This window comes from Perissodus microlepis, chromosome 1 (genome assembly GCF_051167445.1).
Source record: "Perissodus microlepis isolate ML-2025 ecotype Zambia chromosome 1, ASM5116744v1, whole genome shotgun sequence".
Classification (NCBI taxonomy): Eukaryota; Metazoa; Chordata; class Actinopteri; order Cichliformes; family Cichlidae; genus Perissodus; species Perissodus microlepis.
In genome coordinates, this window is record NC_140461.1 from 27,365,673 (window position 1) to 27,384,652 (window position 18,980).

Sequence of the window (18,980 nt, forward strand, 5' to 3'; positions counted from 1 at the left end):
ACACAGTGTAAGCTTTGTGCAAATGCCTGTGTTTGCATAAAAGAAAGAGAGAGAGTTTGATTTGCATCAAAATCTAATATTAGTGTAACAGTGACAATAAATGATAAAATATAGAATAGTAAGTATAATATACTAATATGATTCTAAATGCAGCCTAGTAGAATTTCATCTTAAATGAACATGCCCTTAAAGTCTGCAACACATGGTGGAGTTTACTCAGTTATTGTAAAGACGTCATATTTAATTATCATGATGACTAGCAGTGGCAATCATCCAAAAGCTTATCTCAGCGTCTCAGTGCATTTCAATTCTTGTCCAAATTTGGTCAAAATAATACCTCTTTTTTATTTCATTTTTAAATATATTTTTGTTTAAATAGAGAAATTTTATGTTACTTGGTTTTATTTTATTTTACTCTATTTATTATTTTATTTCAGTTTGCCTCCTCCATATTTCATATGATTGGTCTCTTGTAGGAGAAAGGGCGGGTTTATTAGTGCCATTGGTTGAGGCTTGGGATACTACCATTCTATTCGTTCAACCAGACGTCACTCATATACTGTTCGGTTCCCTTTTCCTGTGTTACCGCCCTTACCCTGAGTGAGGAGTCAAGCACAGAAGACATCGCGTTGGGAAGACTGGTGCTATTTGGACATTCCCTAGCTAGGTCCCATCAGCCTCAGGTAAGGAAATAGACGACTGTTTGAGGTTGGAAATCACTCATCATGAACAACCGTATAGCTTTGCCTGCTGTCATTTGTAGTATGTTCACTGTGGCTGCTAAACGGCTAGCAACTTGAGTGAACTGCAAAGGTTAGCGCGTTAGCTTCTACATTTCATCGGACTGTTTCCCATGGTAGTGTCCGTCCCATACGTGCAGCTAAGTTAGCAGAGCAAGTGCCCCATGAACCGCTTGTTCTGGCTTGAACTGAAGTGTGGCGGATTTTGCTAGACGGTGATAATTACAATCATTATGGCTGCTGTCAGCGTGGTAATCATAAACATGTCAAGAACGGGTTAGCTAACGCCGTTCCGTAGCCCGCTGTGTCTCCAGAAGATGAGACCAGCTAAGTTTTCACCAAAAGTAGCATATTTGATATTTATTATGTTAGTAGTGCTGTGTGGTATGTGGTCTAACTGCAGATTAACCCGGGTCTTCTCTCTTCTGTATGTATGAGCATTGCTAATGCTATGCAGAATGTAGGTCCAATATAAAGTGAGCTGCCCATCCCTGCTAGCCAGACAAATAATTAGAAACGCGGTATGAATAGTGCCTGTGTTTCTCTATTTGACCGAGACAAGAGTTGTTTTTTGTTTGTTTGTTTTTGTGTTTTTTAAAGGACATACCTTTGGTGGGATGGCTCACACCATTGTTAGCGGTTAAGGGAAGACTTTGTACTTCTTGTCATCAAAGTGCAAAGTCATTTTACCTGTATCGCAAGTATTCTGACACATTCTTTGCTCAAGATTTAGGGTGAGGGTTTATTGGTGTGTTCACAATGGTAGTTTCACCAAGCAGGACTCAGTGGTGAATGAAGGGTGTGGCCCAAGACGTCAGCTTGGGTACTTGTGGTTTTTTGCCTTTAAGCCCCAGGGCAGGAGGCCTCCTTCCTGGATCTGAGAGTCATGCTTTGTAACCAAATAATAATGTTGTGGTGGTTGCTGAATTGACTTTTCTTTTTTTTTCTTGAACTGCCACCACTGCAGTATTGCAGATAAACTGGCTTCTCAGATAGGGTTTGTTTACCCCGCATACCTTTCACTGAAGGGTGAAACCTGGCTCTGAGCCATGGTAGTGAATGGTGGCTTTAGTTTTTACAAAGAAGTGATGAGTTTTCTTGAGCCTGTATTCATACTCTAGCCCCCGTGAGCTGAAGGCTAGGCCACTCCTTGAATCCGTTCTCATTATATAATAATGTGGTGTGTCTGGAGTGTGCAGGCAGGTCAGAGGGAATACACAAATCATGTATGGTTGTTAGAGTACCAACCCACTTCCTGTCTCACCCTTGTCAGCTTTGTAAAGGAGCTGTTAGGAAACATTGTGTGAGTGGAAAGTTTTGTTTTGTTTTTATGACTTAGCTTTTTAGCTATTAAATAAAAATGAAATTTCAAACACTTTTCTCCTTTTCCTGACTCCTATATCAATGACTGTTTTTACTTTAATATGCATAGTAATGAACATATTTCAGTATCAGCGTGATCAAGCCTCTGTTGCTCTCTCTGTCTCTTTCCATCTGTTTTCTATCATTTCAAACACTTTCAGGCACCTGGAGAGACTGAACACACACACACACACACACACACACACAAAGTGAGTAACAGCAGGGTGGAGAGAGGAACAGCAGAGCGTAAAACTGGAGGAGAGTAGGTGGGAGGTGGAAGTACAGAGTTGTTTCCCATGAGTAGCATAGCTGGGTCATTCTAACTATAGTCTTTTTGTGCTGCAGTTGGGGTGGTGTTCTGTAATAATGCAATACCAGTCAGTGCTTCCTGTTCATCTTTAGGCTGCAAATTACTATTTGTGCAGCTTCTGCCCGCTGAGATCAAACCCATTGTGGCAAGAATTACGCTTGACTGAGATGAACTTAATATGTTTTCTTGTAGCTCCCATCAGGTTATAGCATTTACTCTAGGCATATCTGGGGTGGTGTCTAATAACGTATCACAGCAGGTACGCAATTAGATATCAGACGCTGTCACTTTTGGAAAGAGGATAGTGCCCCACATTTGGCCTGAAACTGAGATAATGCTAAAGGTAGAACCAGATATTTTACATTGCACTCTCTCTATTTGTCTTACTTAATATCCTGAAGAATGGGGCCACTATTCTTGCTGTAAAATTGGAGCACAGAGTAGTTCCCATGAAACTTTGGTTGAAGTGATACAGATTCTCAAGAATAAAACTTTAGTTTAACTTTGTAGATGTCTCCTGCAGGGGGGGAGACCTCCAGGTGAATTTACATTGTTATATTTATATGGGTCTGTGTGTAGCCTGAGTGGACAGGCGAGTGTAGCATGCAGACAGGTTTGCAGTGTTGTTGGCCTTGAGCCATCTGTTGTTCTCTTGAAGGATTAGCAGACGAGGAGGTGAAGGAGAAAGGAATCAGTCAGATTGGACTAATGGATCCTTCCAGTGTCTCCAGCTCGGCCTGAGCTAACCTATTGTTATCATTATCTCTGACTCCGTGCTCCATTTCTTTTCTGTCTGTCTTTTTTCTAATGTGTTCAGTAATCTGTCAGTGAAGTGGAAAGTGAGAGAAAGCTGGATAAATAGTGTTAGGATTTCAGAACAAGTAAAAGGAAAGACATCTGCAAAGCCATAAAATCAGGTTATACTCCCAGCCACAGAAATGCCTGTTTCCCCCACACTCGGTGTTGATCATAAAAAATGCACAATAACCCTCCTCCTCCAGAACGAGCTAAAGCTTGTGATGATGTCACGAGAAACGTATCCTAGTGCCATTCCATGATCTCAGGCCAGGCGTCTGTTGTGGTATTTGGAGCATGCAGTGTGATTTTCATATGATTTGGATGCATGGGATTTTTTTTTCTGTCCTGTGACATAAAATTTAAAAGGTAAAACTACTGCTGCAGTCTAGCGCGCTGACCGTGTTCAACTACAGAGCTGTTTTCCTCTCATGCAGTTTCTTGGATTTTCTTCCGTAGGTGTTTAATTTGTAAAAATGAAATTTATAAACTTGCATGATGACTTCACCACCTTACCTGAGGAGCAACATTAACTTAGCTTCACCACATTACTGTTAGCAGTGATAGGATTGATTAGCATAGGATTGAACAAGATAACAGTGTAGTGTCGATGATTATATTTGTAAGCTTAGTTTTTCCAGTCATCATTGAAGACATTTGAGCTTCATCTGCTGGAACTCGCACTTGTAAATGCCCGTGCAATGACTATTGCAGTCATTTCAGAAATAAATGTGTGTAGCTGTAGCACAGTAATGGAGGAGATGGGGGGGAAAATTAGATGAGGACAGAGCCTGGATTGTTGAGACAATGAACTGAATGGTGTGAGAGACACCGGCCTTGTTGGACTTCTCGGGAATTCCCTTGACTGGAGAAACTAGCCAGACAGCAACGGGGAGCACATTGCATTGACTAAATCTTCATCAATAGTGTGACGAGGAGATGAAAGATTTTTAAATATTTCAATGAAGATTCTTTAATTTTCTCAAACAAAACAAAACAAAATCTGTTGTGTTAAACAAATGAAATGAATATTTCTGGCGGGCTTGACTTTTGGCTAAATTGCTATAAAACAAAAGAAGTAGCAGTGTCTGTAAATGATTTTGATCCTTAAAACATACAAAAGCAGCAACATTTGAATCACAATGTTTATTACAATTTTTTTTTTGTGGCAACTAAATAATTTCTTTGAATGTGCACGCACTTGTTCTTTTTTCTGTAATGCTCAGTTACACAAGGGAAAACAGAGGTTGGAAAACATCCTGTGTTACCTTTGAAATTGTTACTTTGAAGAAGGGGGACTCGGTCTGAGACCACTCACAGTCAGCTGTCCCCAGGGTGACTTTGGTGCATCAAGATGGCAATAATAATAGCAATAAGATGGAGACAGTCTGTTGTCAGTCTGCAATTAAATGCCAGCTAGCTCGTAATTAAAATTTACATTTGGTCCTTACATTCAGAGTCCAGCCAGAACTTCGAAAGCAGAAATTCGGAAATTCCTCCACAAGTAGTGACATTGTTACTGCAGAGTGGCAATTTAATTGTAAAATGACAAAGGAACTCAGCAGCCTTATGTTTATTTAAGAAAAGAATCAGAGTGCAAACAGCTAGCAACCAGAGAGTCGAGTCTTCGATTGCAAAGAGACGCATCAGAGACGAGTCGTGTCACTGGCACAGATTGACTCAGATTGGTTGCATGAGCAATTATTTGCAAACCTTCGCCAGCCTGATAGTGATTACAGTCTGAGTCAGACTGTGATTGTCTGGAGGCAGGTTGCCTCCCACTGGGCGACATGTACAGTTGAGTGTGTTGCGCATTCAACATCAGGGTGACTGTTGGTCAGTACAACTGTTGGTCAGTACAACTGCAAAAAATTTTCTGGTTACCAGGAGTTTGCTGTAATATTTTTGGAAAGTGACAGTCATAAATTCTTATTACAAAATTGAGAATCCGGTCAGAATTTAATAATGGATGTGGCACTAATCTATAGGTAACAACTGCAATGAGGTTCCTTGGTTTATTTGCTTGTACACTACTGGAGCAGCCACGAACGAATGTCTGTTCTAAATATACACTTACATGCACAGTTGCTTTTCTTGCAAAAGAGGGGCACAACTGTTTTTCTTTTCACTGTGACAAAAATCAGTTGTTTTGAAAGAATACAAGTTTAAGTGTGTTTCCAAAAGTGTACACTAATTATTTGGAGATGTAGCATCTGTGGAGTCCTGCAGGGAGTTTGGAAAATCATGAGGTCGCTCTGTGTTCGGACTGTGGCGTGGGAGAGGAAACTGCCTCTTGATTTTATTTGAAAGGACACACACTCAGTCACTAACTCCTTCGCTTATCTGAGCTTTATTTAAACTTAACTGCAATGTTATGGTCAGCCTTTCAGTCCCAAAAGACAAAGAGACACATGCATTTCCTCATTTTTATTTAGAAAAAGCTTCCTTTCTTTCTTCTTCTGTCTTGATAGTGTTTTATAAACTTTCTCAAAATTTCCATTTGCAAAGAGCTGTAGTTGATCCTTATGGGATTGGTCAAATGTTTTGTCCAAGCCTGAGAAAGTTCTTTGTTCCAGCTCTGTGTTTGTTGGGTGTGTGTTCACCCATCATTACATCATCCCAAGGCCTTATTATCCAGCCCAGCTGTGATCAAGTGTTGATTCACAGCAATAAGATAAACAATCTTTATCTCAGTTAACGACATGCAATTAAAATTGTCTTTTTGTGAGTCAGCGTAATAAAATGAAATGTATGCACCATCCAGCGCTCATCACCTATTTATTTGTGTGTGTGTGTGTGCTTGTTTTCAGGTAGTGTCTTCCTGGTTTGGAGCAGTAATCCTGAGAAGAGCAGTGTGGCTGCGGTCTGGTGTTCGGTGTTGCTTAGCAAGCTATAGCTGGTACCATGGCGTTGTCCTACAAGAAGGATCTGGATAAATACAAGGATCTCGATGAAGATGAAATCCTCAACAAACTGTCGGCAGAGGAGCTCAAACAGCTGGAGACGGCCCTCGAGGAGATGGACCCTGAGGTCAGGGTTCGATGCAGGTTGGAGGAGCTCCAGGGCTCCTCAGTGGGAGGAAGTTCATTTAGAGAAAGGATTTATTGAAAGGGATTTATTGGCTTATCTCAAAATAAAAAAAAAAACACTATGCACACACAAGTGGGTCATTAGATTTGTTAAATGACTAATCGTTTTTCCAACTTTACGTCTCTTGTTGTGGTTGTAGTGCCAAATGGTGCAAAGTAGACCTGGTTGTGACAGGTTAATGGTTGGGAAATTTCCCCCCTGGAATGCCTTTAACCTCACTAATTCACAAGTAATGGTGGTTTTTTTCTCGTGTACTCTGACAGTCACCTCCCACTCCAGTCTCTATGGTTTGGAAAATAATTTAAAGCTGCAGCGGCTCAGGCTGCCAAGTCTTTGTGAGAAGAGCTGTACAGCGTAATGAAATCCCCTCCAAGCCCCTGGACGTTTTCTTTAATTTCCATTCAGTGAGGCAAATCGGCCTACATGGCGACCACACGGGGCCCACAGGAAACAGTCAGCAGCAATGGGAAAATAATAATTTCTGGGTCTCATGTCGGTAAAGAGATGAAATCTCATTTGGTGTGGATGCAAAACGAAGCACTGAATTTTGTTTTGTTGCTGTGTGTATAGATTAACACACGGCCTTGTTTGCTCTGCCAATTTTTTTTTTTTTTCTATTCACCCACAACAAAATATTCACAAGCTGCATTTTTGGATTAATCAAGTTCAACTGGTTTTAAAGTATTATTTTACTTCCTTTTTGAGCAACTTGTATTTCATGTTTTAATTTCTCATGTGACTGTCAAACTCCTGCTTCTGGCAACTAACACAGAGGCCGGAAGATGCAGAGGATACACTAGCAGAAATGTTTTTTGTTCTTTTTTTCTAACAAATGGTGCCAAATATTGTTTAGCTTGGATTGTGCAACTTTTTCAATGTGTGGAAAAGGCTTTTAAAGCCTGCTTAAATGGATTTGATGAAAGTCCGGTCAAGGAGTTGTGCTGCGGCTTCATTACGGTGCATAAGTGCACTGAGGTCTTAAGCTCTAATGTGGCTCCATGTCTCGTTCCCAGAATGCTCTTCTCCCAGCGGGTTTACGTCAAAAAGACCAGACGTCTAAGACAGCTAGCGGACCGTTCGACAGAGAACGTCTGCTCAAATACCTGGAGAAGGAAGCTATGGAGTATAAGGACAGAGACGATATAGTGCCTTTCACTGGAGAGAAAAAAGGTGGGTTGTTTTTTTTGTTTTTTTCTCGACAGCGCGACCAACTAACCACCAATAACACTGGCAACAAGGTGCTATTACATGTTAGTGCTGTATTACTCAGGGGATGGAGATTCAGGGTGCACCTGCAGACCTAGCAGTAATTACTCTTCACCTGTGTTTGCAGATATTATTAAGACATGCTTGCACTTACATGTAAGCATGTCTGCTCAGCATAGAGCAGTGTCAGGAGGGTGTGCTAATACTAAAGAAGGGAGGAAGGATTTTACATTTTGAAACTATGTTTTAATTGATGCTTTTAATAGATATGTTTATTTATATGCAAGCCTGAAACATATTTTTGAACCATGTTGGCCTGAAGTATACTACATAGAGTATAGTGTATATAGTATATATTATACTCTATATAGTATGTACTGTGCTTGAACTCACAGCATAATAGTATGATTGTCTTCTAAACCGTATAGGTTTAATGTCAGACTGATATATCCTAATCTTTCCATGTGAAACTTGTTCTGATGGGTTTTGTGACATACTTGTGACACTCTTATCCACCTCTTAGAGGAAACAAAAGGTGAAATTCTTTATGTGGCAAAAAGCCAGAAATGCAGACGAGTGAGTAGAGTAGAAACCTCAGTGGGAAAAGTAGGAAAATTTTTATGAGATGAAGCAGTTCCTTTTGTCGGGATCCCCACAGATATGAATCTGAAAGCTACTCCCTCACCAGAGAGGAAACAAGGACTGATGTCTTCCACTGACCTAACCATGGCCTCTTAGGAAATTAGCGTGTGTGTGTGTGTGTGTGTGTGTGTTTGCAGTGACAACATGGAAAACTCACATCACTGTGGTTTTGTGGAATGCAGCTGATTCTCTTTTCATTGTTAGACTCACCCCCTGCTGATAACTAATGTGGTCATGAGTGTTTATGTTTCTAGTTTCAAACTTCACATAATTTCTGAGAAAAACACCCAGTGTGAGTCCATGGTAACCATTTTTAACCCTCTCGCAGCTGAATTTGTTGTAGTTGTTTTTGTCGCTTCTCCATAATCCATCTTTTCTGTTGTTTATTCCTCTGTCTAAGACGTGTTATCTGTAGATAACAAGCAGACGATGTAGCTACTTTTAGCTGCTCCCTTATTACAGTTTTTCTCAAATGCTAAAACACATTTCACAAACGTTTCCACCATGTTCCCCAATGTCTAAACACAACACCCTTTTCTAAAGCTACATAAACACAACCACACCTTCCCACTGCAAAACTCAAACTTTCACACCAAAAGAGCAGCTTGAAGCTTTCAAAAATGTAAACACTATACACATCATTACACACTACAGCAAAACAAATGAAAACACAATGTTCAATTTGTGAGAAGGTTCTTTGTTTCACAACTGCCAATGCATATTTTTAGAAACTATACAGTAACGGATCGTCGTAGATCTCTGCAGAGGATTAGGCATTTAGATTTGTGAGTTTCATATGAAGAGTATAAATCTATAGAAAATCCTGCATGTACGTACACTACTGTAACACAACTCAATGCAAAAACAGAATCTATTGCACACAACAGTACTCTTGAAAACATGATCAGGGTGTGAAGTTTTTTTTTATTTACGTTATTCACACCACACACACACACCACAATCACTGTGCGGCATCATGTCGCTAAGCTGCATTGGGCCACATCACCTCATCCACATCGCAGGCTATATTGTCTCTTGCCAGGCACTGCGGGAAAAACGCCCTGGAATGGCGAATCCATCCTTGGAAGGCCTCCGCTGGGATATCAACACAGGCCAGCTCCATTGCCCTTAGGAGGTTCTCTCTTGTGTATGGTTGTCTGTCATAAACCTTCCATCGCCACGATGAGAAGAACTCCTCTATAGGGTTCAGGAAAGGGGAGTAGGGTGGCAGACAGACGTTTAAAAAGTGGTCACTGTTGGTGGTGAACCACTCTCTGATTTGGTGTGTTTTGTGGAAGCGGACATTGTCCCAAATGATCACATAAATGTGATGTGCGGGCCCAGGATGGTGTTGTTGGCGGTCCAGGAGGATGTCTTTTAGCTCCTCTAGGAAGGTGAGGAGATGTTGGGTGTTGTAAGACCCAAGGACAGCATGCCGGTGGACAAGCCCCTCCGAACCCATGGCCGCACAAAGGGTAATATTACCCCCCCGTTGGCCAGGGACCTCAGTGATGGCTCTTTGGCCAATGATGTTACGGCCTCTTTGCCTTCGTTTCTGCAGGTTGAAGCCAGCCTCATCCAGGAAGAGGTACTCATGGGGTCTGGCCATCGTGTCCAACTGTATTATCCTCTGTGAAAATGTGAAAGTGCACAGGTGTTCAGAATAACAGTCAATCAGGTAGCACAGTATTGTCCAGAAGTAATGTAGGCCACTGAGCAACACAGTATCTCCACAAACTGTACTGTGAACATGGATGTATACTTACTTGCACATACTCGTAACGTAGGTCTTTGTGTCGTGCAGAGTTGCGCTCAAAGGAAACCCTATAGACTTGTTTCATCCGCGTCTTTTTGCGCCGGAGAACTCGGTCTATTGTGGACAAGCTGACATCGTCAATGCTCTCAAAGTTTACATTATCGGCAATGACTTTGTCTCTGATCTCCCGGAGTCTAATGAGGTTGTTCCCACAAACCATATCCACAATGAGGGTTTCTTGTGCCGCTGTAAATATGGCAACCCTCCCACCTCTATGTGGCATTCTTTCAACTCTACAGAAAGAAACATGTGTTGTCATTTGACATGTGTTACAATACAGTCACAACTGATTTGAAACCAATAGACTACTTTCACAGGTTTGTAAAACTGTATTGTGACAAAGAAAGCAATTGAGTTCAATACCTGTTGTGTTGTCTGAATGCCCTGATAATGGTGGCCACAGTGAACCTACTCAGGTTTGGACGGACTCTTAGTCCTGCTTCAGCCATTGTCATGCCATGGACAATGGCATGGTCAATGACTGTTGCTTGCATCTCGTCCGTAATGATGGCGCGAGGTTGTCTTGCTCTCCCTCCTGGACCTTCTCCTCTCCCATGTTGGCCTCCTCCTCTTCCTCGTTGTCCTGCTCCTCTTCCTCGTTGTCCTGCTCCTCTTCCTCCTCTCATTTGAACTCCTCTTCCTCGTTGGCCTGCTCCTCTTCCTCCTCTCGTTTGAACTCCTCTTCCTCGTTGGCCTGCTCCTCTTCCTCCTCTCGTTTGAACTCCTCTTCCTCGTTGGCCTGCTCCTCTTCCGCCTCTCGTTTGAACTCCTCTTCCTCGTTGGCCTGCTCCTCTTCCGCCTCTCGTTTGAACTCCTCTTCCTCGTTGGCCTGCTCCTCTTCCGCCTCTCGTTTGAACTCCTCTTCCTCGTTGGCCTGCTCCTCTTCCGCCTCTCGTTTGAACTCCTCTTCCTCGTTGGCCTGCTCCTCTTCCGCCTCTCGTTTGAACTCCTCTTCCTCGTTGGCCTGCTCCTCTTCCGCCTCTCATTTGAACTCCTCTTCCTCGTTGGCCTGCTCCTCTTCTTCCAGGGCCAGCTCTTCTCCCTCCTCTGCATCGAATTCCTCTTCCCCTGACTCTGCCTTCATCCATTGTGTTTGTTTGGAATCTTCAGCATGCTGTGCACTCTGAACTTGCTTTTATACATGTGGTCACAGCATTAGCAACAGGTGTCTTCAATTTTGAGTCGTTGTGTGTAATGAATGACGCCAGGTGTGTTCATTGTGTTCAAATATTGCTGACTGTGGCAAGCATGTTGCATCACATGAGCTTTCATTTGAGAATATGAGCAGAGTTCTTTTGCAACTTGTGTTTTAGCAAGGAAAGATGTGTGTAGATTTATGACAACGGAGGATTGTGTTCTGTGAATTGTGTCTTCATGTGACATGTGTTTATGATATTGGTAAATGATGGCTAGATTTAGTAAATGTGAACTGGTCATTTGGTTTAGAGGATTGGCCTTTGTGTTTTAGCATTTGAGAAAAACTGTAACAGTGTAGAGCTCCTCACGTTTGATTTGGCAGATTTTTACACCGGATGCCCTTCCTGACGCAACTCCAAAGTTATTTGTGTCACCTCCTGGGAGTGAAGCATGGACCATTCAGTTGTTAGGCGAAAGTGTATAGCGCTACACTACGGAGCGGCGAAGATGGTGTAAAGTAAAGTGTAAAGTGTGCGTGTTAGTCCCCATAGGGAAATAGTTCCTCTGCATTTAACCCATTCACCCAGTGAAGCAGTGGGCAGCCACCAATGCAGCGCCCGGGGAGCAGTGTGTAGGGACGGTACCTTGCTCAGGGGTACCTCAGGGTAGCCGTTCAGTGGAGTCGAACCCCCGACCTTCTGATCATGGGGCCGCCACTCTACCTACTGAGCTATCCCTGCCCTAAGGTGGGTGTGATCGATAGAAGCCTGATAAGCATTTTGTTTGCTTAGGTTACAGTGGAGGGCGTTACTGTTGCACCAAGGAAAATACAAACACACAGCAGATGTGTTCCACATGCTTACAGTGCTCAGTTTTTCTCATGAATTGCTTTCAGAGTTGAAGCATATGGCTTTAAGCGTCCATGTAACAAAGCTATACTGATGTGATACTGCAAGTCAACTAAGCCTATTACTACAAATTCACTGCTCATGATAATAGGTCAGTTAGTTTAATTATTCTGGTTGAATACACACTAGTACAATGTGTAACCTGGGTTAGCCTTACGCACCCAAATAACAAGAGCGAATTGAATAGCTGAAAACCGATGGACAGACGTCCAAAGATTTCCTATATTTATTAGTAGGTATACATGTTTTGTACTGTTTTTGCTCATGTTCTGTAATTACCTCTCCCTGTTGGTTACTGTTACCTGGTTATGTGGTGAGCAAAGCCACATGTAGATCAGAATCATTTGGAAGAGATAACAAAAGCCTGCGGTTTGCTGTAAATACCAGCGATGGTGGAAAAACGGGTTTGCAGCTTCAGTTGACCTAACCTTACCTGCTGTATCTGTGATGTTAACTTTGAGTTATGCTAGTAAATAAAGTTTTCATTTGTAAACGGTGATAGTGACAAACTGCTCATTTGTAGATGTTGAGATTTTTTAACAAAGCAAAAACAGATTAGTGCAGGAAGACGGTGCCTGCTGCTTTAAGTTACAATTGAAACCTGATTGGAGAAACATGCCTCCCTTTGACACCTATTAGATAAGTTACTAATAGAATCTAGTATTTCATGGGAGAAGCTTTTTGAATGAAAATCGATTTGAGCCAAAGATTTTATTTCTTCTTCATTCTTTCTTTTTTTGAGGCACGTATACATTACTATTGTCATCTTTTATGTACAGTCCATGTGAATGTCTTTTGAGTTTTTAAATCCAGTTTTAAATCCGTCGGTCTATGGCCCTGGTTTTTCCTTGTTTCTGGCGAGTTGAATTTTGCTCCAGAGGGACTGGCACAGGATGCTGCCTGATGACTGTATTTAATGTTTGTTGGCTTTCAGGAAGTGCCAGTGCACCCCACTAGGGACCGGTTTGAGCAATTTGAGCAGCTTGACTGATTTAGGAGGGGGAGGGGGGGAAATGAAGGGCTGTTCTCGGGGTGTTTTTGTTTAAGAAGACGGGCAAATGGAGAGGCAACAAATGGCACCCACTGGATGGTCTCTCTGCCCAGTGCAAGTGTTTGGTTGCCCCAGCAGTGCAGTTTAGATTAGACTCAAGTCATTGTTCCACGACTTCCTTTGTGCTTTCTGTTTCTTCCCTCTGATGGGTTACCATGGCAATACTGTAACTGTCAGACACTCAATGCCGGTCCAAGTTGAGCGAATCTTGTGCACACTTAACCTCTTGTAAGAAATGTAACCAGTTTAAAAAGTAATTCAGAATTTAAAATCCTTTAGTGATGGTCAGTGTAACTAGTTGCTCTTAAACAAAGCTTAATATGCTGCAAGGAATTGTGTAGAAATGGCCTAAAATGAGACTGTGATACATCTTCCATGGTCCCAAAACCTGATGTTAAAGTAAAAAGTAAGTAGGTCTAAGGGGGCTTATTAACAGTTATGTGTTTGTTTTGTTTTTAAATAGAAAAGTATCTGTTTCTACTCGACTCCTTTGAAATTTGACTGAAGTGTTCTCTTTGTTTGCCCACAGGTAAAGTGTTTGTTCCTAAGCAAAAGCCAATAGAAACACGTAAGGAGGAGGTCACGACCCTTGATCCAGAATTGGAGGAAGCGCTCTCCAGTGCCACGGATACAGAGCTGTGTGATCTCGCAGGTAAGAATGAGAAAATACCTCAGAGAGTCTTTGTGGAAAGGCTTCAAAAACACAAGTGTTTAAGTGGGTGTGATTGAAGAGAAGGCTTTACACATACACACACAGTATTGTAGTGGTGGGAACTTTCTCTGGGCCCAGTCTGTGCTGGGACAATAAAACACAAGCTCTTTTCACTCCTTTACTGTGTGTCTTGATGGGGGGAATAAAAAGGGCATTGAGCAAAATCACACCAGTGGCCTGCTATGCCATTTAGAATTGGTTACTTTTGTCCACACTGGAGAACATACATGCATACATATATCCATGTATGTTCTGGTCTGTGGTCTTCGCCTCAGTCACTGAAAATACCGTCTGCTTTCGTTCGCAGCGATCCTGGGTGTTCACACACTGGTTACCAGTAGTCAGACATATGATGGAACAGGAAGTAAAGAGGGTTACAACAGTGAGTATTAAAAGTAATTTATCCCAGTTAACTCAACTATTCGGAAGAAAAAAATCTGCTGACCTACACTTGCGTTTGTGTCTTAGATGTGGTAAAAGGGGAGAAGATGAACCCAGTGTTCGATGAGCCTCCCAATCCCACTAACGTAGAAGACACTCTGCAGAGGGTGAAAAGCAATGACAGCACCTTAACAGAGGTCAACCTTAACAACATTAAGGTATGTAGAAACGTGCGTGTATGTATATGCTGGTCAGTCCCCGGACCAATGGCAGTGTCTCTGTCTGCTTTTTCAGAACATTCCGATTCCCACGCTGAAGGACTTCGCCAAATCCATGGAGAAGAACACGCACGTCAAGAAGTTCAGCCTGGCAGCCACGCGGAGTAACGACCCAGTCGCTGTGGTGAGTGGTTGATATGCTTCTCGTGGCTTTTGCAGACACCTGAGACTCCACACTCACATCTTTGCCTTCTTCCTCCCAGGCGTTCAGCGACATGCTGCGGGAAAACAAAACATTGCGAAGTTTGAATTTGGAGTCCAACTTCATCACCGGGGCAGGAGTGCAGGCTTTGGTTGATGCATTGCGAGACAATGACATGCTCACAGAGATCAAAATAGACAACCAGGTACAGTAACAATTAGCTCAGAAATTTCACACCTGTAATTTTGGTTTAGCTGAACAAGCTGTTGTGTTTTTTCTCTAATGAACTGTATCTATTTGTGCGTACTGTAGAGACAACAGCTGGGTACTACCGTAGAAATGGAGATTGCTAAAATGTTGGAAGAGAACAAGAGCATAGTGAAATTTGGCTACCACTTCACCCAGCAAGGGCCCCGATCCAGAGCTGCCGCAGCTATCACCAAGAACAACGACCTGGGTATGAACGCAGCACGCACAGACTCGACACTCTGAGATTTGTTTAAACTCGCAAAAGTCGGGCGAGCTGTTCCCCCCCCCCCCCCCCCCCCCCCCGCCTTTCTCTAGTCATCTGTTTTATGGGAGTGTGATGACATACAGGGAGTGCAGAATTATTAGGCAAGTTGTATTTTTGAGGAATAATTTTATTATTGAACAACAACCATGTTCTCAATGAACCCAAAAAACTCATTAATATCAAAGCTGAATGTTTGTGGAAGTAGTTTTTAGTTTGTTTTTAGTTTTAGCTATTTTAGGGGGATATCTGTGTGTGCAGGTGACTATTACTGTGCATAATTATTAGGCAACTTAACAAAAAACAAATATATACCCATTTCAATGATTTATTTTTACCAGTGAAACCAATATAACATCTCCACATTCACAAATATACATTTCTGACATTCAAAAACAAAACAAAAACAAATCAGCGACCAATATAGCCACCTTTCTTTGCAAGGACACTCAAAAGCCTGCCATCCATGGATTCTGTCAGTGTTTTGATCTGTTCACCATCAACATTGCGTGCAGCAGCAACCACAGCCTCCCAGACACTGTTCAGAGAGGTGTACTGTTTTCCCTCCTTGTAAATCTCACATTTGATGATGGACCACAGGTTCTCAATGGGGTTCAGATCAGGTGAACAAGGAGGCCATGTCATTAGTTTTCCTTCTTTTATACCCTTTCTTGCCAGCCACGCTGTGGAGTACTTGGACGCGTGTGATGGAGCATTGTCCTGCATGAAAATCATGTTTTTCTTGAAGGATGCAGACTTCTTCCTGTACCACTGCTTGAAGAAGGTGTCTTCCAGAAACTGGCAGTAGGACTGGGAGTTGAGCTTGACTCCATCCTCAACCCGAAAAGGCCCCACAAGCTCATCTTTGATGATACCAGCCCAAACCAGTACTCCACCTCCACCTTGCTGGCGTCTGAGTTGGACTGGAGCTCTCTGCCCTTTACCAATCCAGCCACGGGCCCATCCATCTGGCCCATCAAGACTCACTCTCATTTCATCAGTCCATAAAACCTTAGAAAAATCAGTCTTGAGATATTTCTTGGCCCAGTCTTGACGTTTCAGCTTGTGTGTCTTGTTCAGTGGTGGTCGTCTTTCAGCCTTTCTTACCTTGGCCATGTCTCTGAGTATTGCACACCTTGTGCTTTTGGGCACTCCAGTGATGTTGCAGCTCTGAAATATGGCCAAACGGCATCTTGGCAGCTGCACGCTTGACTTTTCTCAGTTCATGGGCAGTTATTTTGCGCCTTGGTTTTTCCACACGCTTCTTGCGACCCTGTTGACTATTTTGAATGAAACACTTGATTGTTCAATGATCACGCTTCAGAAGCTTTGCAATTTTGAGACTGCTGCATCCCTCTGCAAGATATCTCACTATTTTTGACTTTTCTGAGCCTGTCAAGTCCTTCTTTTGACGCATTTTGCCAAAGGAAAGGACGTTGCCTAATAATTATGCACACCTGATATAGGGTGTTGATGTCATTAGACCACACCCCTTCTCATTACAGAGATGCACATCACCTAATATGCTTAATTGGTAGTAGGCTTTCGAGCCTATACAGCTTGGAGTAAGACAACATGCATGAAGAGGATGATGTGGACAAAATACTCATTTGCCTAATAATTCTGCACTCCCTGTAGTTGAAACATCTGTTCAATATCTCACTCCGCAGTGACGACCTCTGCTCTCTCTTTTAGCTCCTCCTCCAGACAGAGTCGTGGTAGCACAGGTGTGATGCATGGGTGTGGCTCCCACGTGTGTCAGTGCATCAGTGATAACGGAGATTAGTTTCACAGTATTTGAATGGAGCGTTCACCATATTAACCGTGTGAACATTGACACTGCGTGATATGCAGCTTTGAGAGTGACGACATCTCGCTTCTTGTTTTCTGCACATGCTGACACACACTGTATAAATAGGTGTACATTTTAACCACACAGCTCATGATGACTCACTCAGCGTCTTCATGATGAACTAACAAGCCTGCGTAGGGTTAAGATTGTGTAGCATGTTTACAGTTGTTTTTATTCGTGTTCTTTAACTCGTTCACCTCTCGTTTTATTGTGCTTTTCCTCTCCAGTTCGCAGGAGGCGAGTGGAAGGGGATGTGTAGGGACGGCACGACACCCGTCTCCCAGCCAATCCTGTTTTTCATCTCATTGTGTGGAATAATTTCAGCCAATGCCCTGGTCTTTCTCATCTCACTGTGTGGAAACTTTAGTCTTGTGCCAAACTGCAGGGCAAGGCATGCTAAACCTGCACATACATCTGAGAAGAAGGGAAATAACTGGAATTGCCCTCTCCCGTACACATGTTCATACTTATATGTTTATTATTATGTTGTTATTGAAGCTGTAAATCTTAGTTTTTAGTCATTCATTTCAGCTGCTCCCCCTTTTTTTGAGCCTTTACATTCTTTTCCCACTTTTTACTTGCTTTGTTTCCCTTTTTTTACAATTCTACAGTTATGTGAGCTACCAACATTACCAAGTACCAACAACAACATCAATAACAGCTCTATAAAGACGGCAACAAACGGTAACCTTTGTGTCCTGATAGCTTGCTATTGAGACTGAAGCTTCTTGTGGAATTCCTGTATTGATTAAGCACTCATTAGAGCGATGCAGAGAGCTCTGAAGTTTAGTGATGACTTTAGCTTCAGGAAGTGATGTCATTCAAGGCTTGCCTAATCTGCTAGAGACACAGTGGTTATTGCTTGGAGATAAATACCAGACTGCTGACCTGAATGCCTGACTATACAGCTGAATGTTAGCATTGTGAAAACAAGGGCTGTTGTGCAGTGTTGTGCAGTGCACTTGGCAACAGTTTACATGAGCAGGTGTTGTTTATTAGAGCTGCCTTGTAAAGCCAGAAGTACTGCTGAGTTGGAGTGGCTAACAAGGCGTGCAAAAAGTGCACCAGGTCTCTTAGCCAGTGCTGGTACTGTCAGCCTAACTCAGACTCTATATCAAAGATGGATATAGCCACTGCAACATTACCTATTGTTTTATGCAGTCTCATATTTTTTAAAACCTGAAAACTGGCTAGTCACAAGGAGGGTCCACCTTAAGTTGTAGCCTTATTTTATATTCATTTTTGATGCAAATTTACTAAATAAAAATTGTGTTTTATTAAATAGGATGTTAACATAACCATTGAGGCGACAAACTTCAGCTCCCGTAGGCAGTAGGGTAATTTTCCTCATAGGCTTCTATATAATCAGATGTTTTTGAAAACAGAGGGGTCGCCCCCTGCTTGTCATTAAAAAGGATTCACGTTTAGGGTTCTTTCTTCACTGTGTCCATCTACATGTACAGTCTATGGTTTGATTTGAAACACCCTGCAGTAGCTGTTGGCTCGCCCCTCGTGTAAAATGTATACTTTATCAGTGCGATATTGCTTTACTGTTTTATTCTATGATCTTGTTTTGATACGGTTCAGTTTCTGTTGCTAGTTTTTGTGATCACTTTATTTTCTTGACAGGAAGTTCTAACTGTTTTGATATTTTGGAGTAAGCAAAGCTGCGGTTGTGCTGTAAATGGACCGTGATATTATTGCCAGTCATGGCTATTAAGGCCTTGACCTGCTCCTACAGATGTCTGCTTAACATACTTGGTTTCACTGATGCTTAACCATGCCAAAGACTAACACATGCAGTGCTTAAAGTATCGATAGTAGACATAATGGTTACTGGCTCAGGTTTGGCTTTGTGACAGAGAGATTTACATCATGCCGTACAATGTTTTTACTTTTTTTTTTTTTTATGTGTGATGTTCACAGCGGCATCTTCTTTGAGCAGTCCAATGAGGTGCGAGGAAGGTTTAGCAAAAGGTTTGCACAAAACTTTCTACTTCGACTTCTCAGGTTGCGACTGCTCGTGAAATGTTTCTTTGAACTACAT

At 42.3% G+C, this 18,980-nt stretch overlaps 1 protein-coding gene across 1 annotated transcript in view; it reads left to right on the forward strand.

Annotated features, from left to right (window-relative positions):
* The first annotated feature begins 567 nt into the window (after nucleotides 1-567).
* The window catches only part of tmod2 (tropomodulin 2), a 19,059-nt gene continuing 646 nt past the window's right edge, over nucleotides 568-18,980 (forward strand). The window contains exons 1-10 of the mRNA XM_084930380.1: nucleotides 568-683; nucleotides 6,018-6,237; nucleotides 7,311-7,467; nucleotides 13,587-13,709; nucleotides 14,077-14,151; nucleotides 14,238-14,368; nucleotides 14,445-14,552; nucleotides 14,632-14,775; nucleotides 14,883-15,027; nucleotides 17,161-18,980. The exon at nucleotides 17,161-18,980 is cut by the window's right edge and continues 646 nt beyond it. Of these exons, the coding sequence (XP_084786506.1) occupies nucleotides 6,112-6,237; nucleotides 7,311-7,467; nucleotides 13,587-13,709; nucleotides 14,077-14,151; nucleotides 14,238-14,368; nucleotides 14,445-14,552; nucleotides 14,632-14,775; nucleotides 14,883-15,027; nucleotides 17,161-17,192 (1,041 nt within the window). The 5' untranslated portion in view covers nucleotides 568-683; nucleotides 6,018-6,111 and the 3' untranslated portion in view covers nucleotides 17,193-18,980. The remainder of the gene's footprint in view (nucleotides 684-6,017; nucleotides 6,238-7,310; nucleotides 7,468-13,586; nucleotides 13,710-14,076; nucleotides 14,152-14,237; nucleotides 14,369-14,444; nucleotides 14,553-14,631; nucleotides 14,776-14,882; nucleotides 15,028-17,160) is intronic.